This window comes from Sardina pilchardus, chromosome 18, assembly GCF_963854185.1.
Source record: "Sardina pilchardus chromosome 18, fSarPil1.1, whole genome shotgun sequence".
NCBI classification, from domain to species: domain Eukaryota; kingdom Metazoa; phylum Chordata; class Actinopteri; order Clupeiformes; family Clupeidae; genus Sardina; species Sardina pilchardus.
In genome coordinates this window covers 21793740-21803942 of record NC_085011.1, presented here as the reverse complement: position 1 = coordinate 21803942, position 10203 = coordinate 21793740, and the positions used below count along the sequence as shown (strand labels likewise).

General features: G+C 46.0%; 1 protein-coding gene across 3 annotated transcripts in view; it reads right to left on the bottom strand.

Moving 5' to 3' along the window:
- The window catches only part of srfb (serum response factor b), a 26388-nt gene extending 16651 nt beyond the window's left edge, over positions 1–9737 (bottom strand). For all 3 annotated transcript variants that reach the window (XM_062519432.1, XM_062519429.1, XM_062519431.1), the window contains exons 1-2: positions 8554–9737; positions 1600–1866 (exon numbers count right to left, since the gene is read on the bottom strand). In XM_062519432.1, coding sequence (XP_062375416.1) covers positions 1600–1866; positions 8554–9201 — 915 coding nt within the window. In that variant the 5' untranslated portion in view covers positions 9202–9737. The remainder of the gene's footprint in view (positions 1–1599; positions 1867–8553) is intronic.
- Positions 9738–10203: the final 466 nt, after the last annotated feature.

Here is a 10203-nt window from a genome sequence, read left to right as displayed (position 1 = left end):
TCTCCATCCTTTTATGGAAATGAAGATAGAATCTCCGCCATTCCAGAGCCAAAAAGATTTGTCTCGGGCTTTCAGGATGCTCCGGGCTCTCAAAACTTCCCCACAGACACAGAAGGACGTTGTCAGAGAATACAAAACAGCAGGCTAAGTGGTTTTAATAGTTCCTTTCATACTAAATCTCAACAGCTTGCAAATCCCCCCTTTGCAAAAAGGCAAATGGGCTGGTTTGGCTAATTAAAAATGATTTACTGCGCTATTGAATAAAAGCATGAGGGCAAAGATAAAGTTCATTTAGAGTTCAACACCCTTGCTTATGTGTTCCTGTTTAGCTGTGTGGACTGGGCAAGCCCAAGAACTTCTTTTGGTTTTTCACATCATTAGCACCCACAATGATGATACACATCTCTGTCACCAGCGGTTACTTAGGGACTCTACACTCTGATGAATTTGAATTAGAAGCTTTGAGTTATAACAAAGACATTTTTGTTCTATTCCCCAGAGCCAAACTATTTGTTCTATTCCCCAAGGAGCTTTGTAATATTTCAAAGCAACGTTTTATCAGCACTTTCTCTAAAGCCTCTGTAATTTGACACTCCTGTCTTTGAGCAAGACAAATCTGTTGGCAACTTCCCACATAAACAAAAGCTGGTAGCTCACATTAGACATGATTGTTGGTGTGGCACTTAGTAAAGTACAGACACGCAGCATATTCATCTGTAGATCGGACATCAAGCCGTCAGGTGTCTTAAGAGGTGAAGCGCCACGCACGTCTTGGAATGTCTGCACACGCTGGCAGCTCTATCAGGGAAGAAAGGATTACTTCTGGAGAGGCTTGTCTCAGAGAGAGAGAGAGAGAGAGAGAGAGAGAGAGAGGGAGAGAGAGAGAGATCTCCATAACTCATCTTCTGCAGCTGGAGAGCAAAAGATGATTTAAATGGAGCCCCCAGCCTGACCCACTGTGGCTGAAGATTCACATCACAGGACTCTGTGGCCTCGACCTCCACTTTTTGAGAAGAAGCAAAACAACCTCCCCTTTCTATGAAACAGACATCATTTCTCATCTCATTCTCATTCATTCTACTCCACAGTTTATCTTTTTAATCTAAAACGGACTCCTTTCAGAGTCGCAGAACAATAGAGGCTACCAACTATATTTCAACGGATTCAACCTAATTCATATGACATTTCTATTACAATCCTTCATGAAACTACTAACTACGGACAAAGTCATTTTCCAACGTGATAAAGACTTCACCTGGGATTGGATAAGTAATGACTCCATTTTTCAGGGTACAGTCAGCAACTAACGGCGGAAAAGAGCAGAGAGACGCATAAAGCACCTTCTAACTTCTAACCATGAATCTAGAATGGGAAACGTGAGCAGGCTTCAGGTTAACCTAATCTCGAAGCAACTACGCAAGTAAGGCTCACATTTTGCACATGAACACCCAACGCCTGAGTAGCCTTTGATCAGAACATTAACGGAACTACTTGAACCGAAATAAACTAAATACAGAACTGAGGGCCTCAAGCCTCACCTGATCCATAGAGGTTTCGCTTTCACAAGGCGTTCGAAGGCAAAGCCGCGGTGGTACAAACCTTGGTTTCGCCGAGGCTCTCCGACTCCGACACCTGGTAGGTGAGGTCGGTCTCCTCAAACCCCGTGGCGCTCATGCGCTGGTCGGTGGAGGGGTCCGAACGGGGCGGCGAGTCGGGCGAGTTCAGGCACGTCTGGATCAGGGCTTTGCCCGTCTCGCTGGTGATCATGGGCTGCAGCTTGCGCGTGGCGAACGTGTACACGTGCCCCGTCTCGCTGGCCACCAGCAGAAGCACCTGCGTGCCCGTCAGAGTGGACAGCTCGTAGGCCTGCAGAGAGAGAGGGAGGGAGAGAGAGAGAGAGAGGGAGGGAGGGAGGGATAGAGGGAGAGAGTAAGTCTCAAGAAATGCAGAACTCATTTCGATGGCCTAGACCATTACTGTTTCATTAGGTAACTTGGCAGAAATGTCCACGCATCAATTGTCAATAGCTGTTTTATTTCACTAAACCACAGTTTAACTCCACACAAAAGTCCACCTAAGACAAAAACAAAGACTTGCACGGGAAACCGAACACTTTTGGTGTCAGAAAAACGAACCACGGCAAAAGAACATAAATTGTGACTTGTGAAATAATTCCCAAGTTAGGACCGGACACTGGCCTCCCTGCAGACTCCCACCGTGTTCCCACTAAAACCCTTCTTTCACAACCCACTAAAGTCTACAAATTACTCCGGGCACAATAACAAACACTGTGGAGTAATTATCGGTGAGGTCACTCCAGAAGTCTGTGTCTTTCTCTACTGGACCTCAAGAGAGTATGAGTACCCCCAAAAGCACGGCTGGCATCAACTCGGACTCGCTGCTGGTGCGACGGCCCTTTGAGGTGTTTACAAACAGTGGCGGTGCCAACCCTGCGCACCAGCGATGATGCCACCGGGCCACTGGAGGACTGAAGTCGCTCTGTGTGGAGACACAGACACACACACACACATACACACACACACACACACACACACACACACACACACACACACACACACACACACACACACACACACTATGCTGCACTGGTGAACTCTGACGTACAGGCCTAAAACGTCACTAAAATAACATGAGATAAGCCGCCAGAAATAGGGGGCCAGTGATAGTGCGTGACTGATTGCATTCCGAGCCGAGGGGACTGGTGATTGCATGGAGAGGAGGGGAGGGGGTGGTGTTGGTGCTGGTGTTGGTGGTGGGGTTGATGGAGCACTAGAGGATTGATTTCATACAGATGGACGTGGCTATGAAACTCGGAAGAGTTTGCCCTTCACTGGACTCTGACATTAGCTAGATGACACGACACGGCATACATCTGAAGAGAGTCCTGTGAGAGTGCGAGTACACCTTTGTGTGCCTGTGGTAGCTCGACATTTATTGGAGTGCACACACTCCGTATAAAATGCGTTCAAGACACCTTAAATACCATCGGTTATGTATGTCATAAAACCTTTCAGAAGTGCTATCTTAGTCATCCTTCACTGGAACACATGTTCTCACTCTCACACACACACACACACACACACACACACACACACACACACACACACACACACACACACACACACACACACACACACACACACACACACACACACACACACACACACACACACACACACACACACACACACACACACACACACACACACACACACACACACACACACACACACACACACACACACACACACACACACACACACACACACACACACACACACACACACACACACACACACACACACACACACACACACACACACACACGCTCTTGCTCTGAATGGATTCATCTATTACACTGTGTGTGTGCAGGGACACTGACAGTGGAATGATGAAGGGCCCCAGATTGAGAAGGGTAGTAGCAATATTACAACACACACACAACGCACACACGCACGCACAGACCAAAAGTGAGGCTAGCATATGCTTTATCAGACATGAGACATTAGTATGACACTGGGCAATTATGGATCCGTCTTAATGATGCAACATTTTTTCCTGCTTCTTCCAGATGCTACTTCTTCGTGAAATTGTATTAAATCCCAATAAAACACAGTGCTAGCATGCAATTGCTCAAGGCTTGCATCACACACAGACAGTATCTAGCGCAATATTCAATAAGTCATAGTTTTGTCATGTCTTTAATCTAAATCAGAACTAAACAGCATCTGCGAGTCAGACAGCAAAGAAAACGCTTGAGTCTGCCTGCGTGGTTAAGCATGAAAGAAAATACATAAACATATTTTTTTATCTCTTTTTCCAAAACATCTCGAGTTGCACAATTATGATGTAATGCGAAACACAAGTGGTTTTCCTTCGGCGTGCGGAGAGAAGCGAGCCTGGCCATCGCGCATCTTTTGACAGCTCTTAATATAATCTTCTAATCCAGCAGCACAGAGGAGCGCTTGCGCTGTCCAAGGCAAACAAGACGAGCAGTGAAACTATTCCTGGGGCCTGCATGCCTACTGTAGATTGGGGCCGGCGATTAAGATCCCGTCAGTCTTTTGTCGTGGGCTGAACACGACCACAGCTATTTCACCCATCAGTCTAGACCCCCAAGTCTAACGGAGAGATTTCACAGGGATTTCTGACTTGGGACTATAAATCATTATTAGTGAAGTCACTACTAAAATGGGTGTTTCTGATTAAGAAAATAAAACTAACCATTATATGTGGTTTTGAGTCTGAAACCTTTATAGAGTAATTATGTTGGTACACATGTTTAGAGAGCCTTTAGAAAAAAAAATATCTTGATGGTTTTACTGTTTAAACAACTAATCTCAAACAATTATTTCATCCAAAAGCCATGACCATGCACATTTTAGTTTGATCCTTCACGCTACATAAATATAGGACAGTTGTCATTGCAACTTTATGTGGACACCAATTCGGTCTAAAAACAATGAAGCTCCACTCCGTCAGAGAGGTCTCCCACCGGCATGCCACAGAAACGGAGATGACCGACGGAGATGACCGACACTGACTGGGGAGAGGAGATGGGCGCTGCTGGACCGTGTGGCAGAGGTGGGCTGCTGTAGGGCCCTCCTCCGAGCCCCGTCCCACTCTGTTCTTCAGTGGGCCAGAGGGTCAGCTCTGTCGCCCACTCACAGCACATCAAAACCCCCACAGCACAGCACAGCACAGCACAGCACAGCACAGCCCCAGCGGTGCGTGGAGGGATGGTTGCCTGGACACTATACTACACACACACACACACACACACAGACCAAGAAGGCTGCAGTGCACAGGGGCGAGTAAAATACACTGAATGAACAGCATGGCGAGCACTCTTCAAGGACTCCAACGCATGTTCCCTCAGAGAATAATATACTTGTATTACAGAGTCTATTATCCTCCAACAGACAGCTGAACGGGGAGAAAAGCATTTGCTTTTCAACATGACCGAAAGACCCAACACTATGACTCAGTAACATATGGACTTTTCATTAAACACCATTCTGTATACCTTTCCAAAAGGCCAAGGAAAAAGAGAGCACTCACACTAACACAAAGCTCCACTTGTCTGGTCAGGGCACTTAGACTTCAAACCACCACAGAGCTATCTGTCTTAGTCCATATAAAACTATTGCTGTTTCCTGTCTGCCCAAAGAAATGGATTCAATAAACAGGTGTCAACACGAATCCTTTTGGAAAACTCCATACTCTACTCTAGCAACTTATTGAAAGACGATTCGGTTTTGCAGATGAAATTGTACGGCTATGCTCGATTCAGACAAGCATGCAAAGGCTCAAGCAGCTGGAAGAAATCTGGATAGTTCAAAGCTAGTACCCCTGTTTGTATAAGTTCAAAACGTAAGTGGAGGTATAAATGGATAAACCAAGAATAGATCAACTTAAATCCTGGCAGTGGGATGAGGAAAGCCATGTCAGTGCCTCATGAGTGACCATTTCATCTGCATGGCCTTTTGCACGAGAGACGGCATTTTCCAGGGACTGAATTACCCATGGCCCATTAGGCTTGAATTTTCCCTCACTCAGTTACAGTGACTGTGCACACTGGTTCCAAATTATCCATATAAATGTTCACATCATCAACAAAACCTTTCACAATGAACTTTCACAAGGAATTAACAGTGCATTGCCACACCATTAAAGAATAATTGACCATCTAAAAGCAACGAGGAGATTCATTCAACTATTCCAAATTTAACCAAACTTCACCACCAACCTTGTAAGTGTTTCTAATCTTACTGTGCAAGATAACTATGTGGGTGGCGTTAGATCTCGGGGCTGCATCCTCTGGTCAGAGCAGCTGTCAGACAGGAGATTCTGACTCACCTGCTGACCACCAGACAGAAGTGCCCTCTGGAGCTGCCTTTGATAAGGGTCATTCCCATGGTTTGGTCAGCTGTCCGGAGAGCAGGAAAACCACAGACAGTGATGGACGGCAGCTACAGTTGATGCACCAGACTAAATCCGTCAAGGCTGTGTCAACACACTAAAGAGCTGCAGAACTCAATTCTACAATACAAGCAGATGGCTGCAACAAACGCACAGTTACAGGGAAACGTACCAATTTCCAAACCTTGATCTGGCCTGTCGACGGGGAAATAGACGGTACAGTCAGTCTACTTAAAAACACCTATCCTACCTACGTTTCAATTCCAAGCATGAATAGAAGTAACACAAACAACTCAATTTACAGCAGTTTATGAGGTCTTTATGTTCTCGAACAGATGGGTGCTGGAGAACCACAAACGGCGTGTCAACTGTGCCTGCTCGTTATAGCGCCAAATCTCTATACAGAATTGAAAACATTTGTTCAAAAGTCCAATCAAGCTATTTATGTGGAGTGCAACAGCCCTCATAAACTACAGCTGTCAAAACTACCATTTTCCACCATTAAAGCTACATTGACATCTGATAGTTCATTCACTGCTAACAGACACAATGCTGCACAGAACAAAACATTACATTAAATTGGTGACGTTTCAGGCAAAGCAGCCATGTAAACCAGGGAGAAACCAGAGTGGGATGTCGGGTTGTCCACAGTGAATTTCATGACTCTCATGGCTTCAACCACAATGGTTTCTTTCGCGTGTCAGTGAATTACCAACTGTCTGAATGGGCTAAATGATCCATCCAGTTCATACAACTTCAAAACATCATTTTACCAAAACAAAACACAGACAACAAAAATGTCTGGTGATGATGTCAGTGTGATTTATGTCTGTGGCTCATCTAATTATTTACCACCCAGTCTTTGTAATGTCCCTCACAGAGATCCATGGAGAGACAGACTGACAGACAACCACTGAACTCAAAACAGTCATGCTGATAAAGCACTTTGAATTTTATTCTGAAAGGGAAATAGAGAGAGAGAGAGACAGAGAAAGAGAGAGTGTGTGAGAAAGAGAGAGTGTGTGTGTGAGAAAGAGAACGAAAGAGTGTGTGAGAGAAAGAGAGCGAGAGCGAGAGAGTGTGTGAGAGAAAGAGAGCGAGAGAGAGAGAGAGAGAGAGAGAGAGAGAGAGCGAGAGAGAGAGAGCGAGAGAGTCACTCTGCTGGGCTTCCTGAGGAGCCTCCAGGCTGGATGAGCACATGGGTGATGAGGAGTAGTGGAGAGGAAAGGCCAGAGAGTGTGCCCGCGCTCGTGCCAGGCCTGCCTGCCTGAGCATCGGCCCGCGACGCCCAGGGCCGCTCCACCTGGGGCCTGTGCCAACCTCAGCAGCTGGGTGCATCCATGGCACACACAGAACACGGGAGAGAGAGAAGGAGAGAGAGGGCGAGAGAGAGAGAGAGAGGACACTACAGAGAACTCATCTCTATATGCTCATGAAGCCCTTCATGAGGCCGCAGAGTCATTCACTGAAGCGCCGCTTGAGAAGGTATATAGCCTTACTGCTCTGCTGGATGCCAGCCCAAACCTAGGCCGGTGCAATACAGTAAAAACGACTGCATCATGTTGGTCTGGCACATTAACACCATAGCTCAGCTGGCTAGATCACCGACTGTAGTTGGATGTTTTAATGAGGGGTCTTAAACAGAACATTCTGGAATCTCGCATGGGGGAAAGAGAAGAAGGTAGGAAGGCAAGCGTGCCATTTTCCGGGAGGAATATCTGCCATAAAAAGCTGAGCATTTAAGCCTTATGTATGCCCCAGGAAAAAAGATCATGGCGACTGTTCAACAACAAGGGCCAAGGAATATTTCAATGTGCCTGTTTCCACCTCCTGTGAGTGTGTGTATGAGTGTTTGACTGAGTGACAGAGAGCGAGCAAGAGAGAGAGAGAGAGAGAGAGAGAGAGAGAGAGAGAGTGTGTATGTGTGTATGTGTGTGTGTGTGTGTTTATTTGAAGGGGGTGGTAGTGGTAGTCAGAAATAGAGAATGTCAGTTGCTACACTCTATTTTAAGCACACGGCTAGTCGTGTCTTCAGTGGTTCCCAGTCACCCTTTGCCAGCACAGGGAATATGTAACACCGCATAGGCTAGGCTACTCTCTACTGTGGCCCATCAGAGTCCCATGTGCACAGCAACACCTTCCGCCGCAGTCCCACATTCAAACATGGTCTATTTACTCAACACCTCCAAATGGAACGGATACACCTTCCTGAATCAATACCATTCACTTTGGTGTGATTTGGTCATCGACTGTGCAAATAAAGTATATGCCAAATTGTTTGTGTGTGCCCCACAGCAATGGTTGATCATGGCACAGGTTCTCTAATAAGTTGGTTATGGTCATTAGAAATAGGCTATCAATACGTTGACAATGGAAATTAAAGTGACATTGTGGCATAGGCCTGAAACTGACTAAATTTGAATAATTTTAAAATCATCTGATGTAACATGACACATTCCATAGGCTACTCATAAGGCACCAGAAAAAGTCACATCATACTGTACAGGGGTGATGCATTGAGTTATGATAATTATGGCAACCTGTGAGTGTTGCCATAGGGAACAACACTGCAGGCACAACTTGGATTGACAGACTCCGCTGCACACTCACCTTTTTCATGATTCCAGTCTTCCGCTTGCTGAAAGTTGTGTATCTTCTCAATTTGTTGTCGATGAACTCCATTTTAATCTTCACTCGCCCACGAGTTTTCTTCCCAGGCTTTGCCCCAGCAACACCTCCGGGGACCACACCGTAACCTCCCGGTTGAACCCCTACCTCTGGCCCTACCATAGCGGCTTCCATCTCCGCCCGCTCTCGCTTAACACCTCTTCGGTTGTCCCCGACTGAACTCATAGGATCATCATCATCCCCGGAGTCGGACTCCGCGTCCGAACCGCTACACACCGGTGCACACTCCTTATCGGGATCATATCTGCCGCTACCGGGAATCCCCACGCCTGTGTTCAAACCCACCAGTCCGCCCTGACCCACTGACTGTAACGTGGTCAAGCCTGTCCCGTTACCTGGTCTCACTCCTCCTCGAGAACCCACTCCTGGACCATTTCCCCCCAGCATCCCTGCCCCTTTCCCCGGCCGTCCAACCGCACTACCGCAATCGTTGACCCCAGACACTGCTTGCCCTGCTCGGACCGAACCAGGACGAAGTCCGCTACCGATAACCACAGAACCGTGAGTCGCGTTATTCCCAGCTGTTGATCCGTTACCACTCAGTGCTGATCCAGCCTGACTAGATATCATTCTATTTTAGAAAATAATTAGCAAAATATGCCAGCCAACTGCTGGAGCTCGAACTGCCTGCTAAAATTGCACCACAGCACACGAACCTACGAAAGGTAAACAAACAGCGAAAAATATGGTCAAAGCCTTATCCGGAATCTCTACGTAACAACCTATGCAAAGTTTCAAAAGTGATGCTGTCCCTGAGACCCTTCACCCCGCCAGTCTAGCTCTGCCTTCTCCTTTCTCAAAACTCGAAGCACTTTCTCCAAAAGGAAAATGCGGATTGCAGCTCTCGAATCACTCCGCCATGACATGTAGTTCACACAGTAAACGTGGGAGACGTCGTCAATGGCGGACTTAAATCTTTTGTCTCTGTAAATTCAGTTTCATTGTAGGCGTGCAGACTATTTTCTATAATATTTACAATGTTTCAATACTTGGAGTTCTTTACCGTATATGCAAGTGGACGAATATATCAAAGTACGATCTACTTTCCTCCTTATAAAGAGATACAATGTTTCCTTTTATGGCGTTGTCTCTCCTTATTTGGTGAGTCACAGTGACGCCCTTCCATTGGTCTGGGCGAATCTGTCTCGTAACGCTATTGGTCAAATGGGCATGTTCATTAGAATACATGCCATCATGGTTGCATTTGCTAGACGTCATCCAGGGAGAAAGACAGACTTAGTGGGTTACGTGCCTTGATCTTGATTGTTAGACCATTTGAATGAAGTTTCAGAGTTTCATTATACATTACTTTATGCAAAGGAGGTGCACCATATCTGTAATCTTCACCCTCAGTGCAATATAAAATCATATAGATGGCTTTGAGAGCATGCATATTGGCCCTTCAGATGAAGAGTTGAGAGGAACTTGAAAGCACAGGCCTAGTAAACGTGTTTGCTACTTAAGTTTCCACTACTAATGTTTCCTGGCTAGTAAAATTGGTATCAATCAGAAGTTAGCCCATATAAACAGTTTTCTCTATCATTCCTAAACTTTATAAACAGACCTCATAAA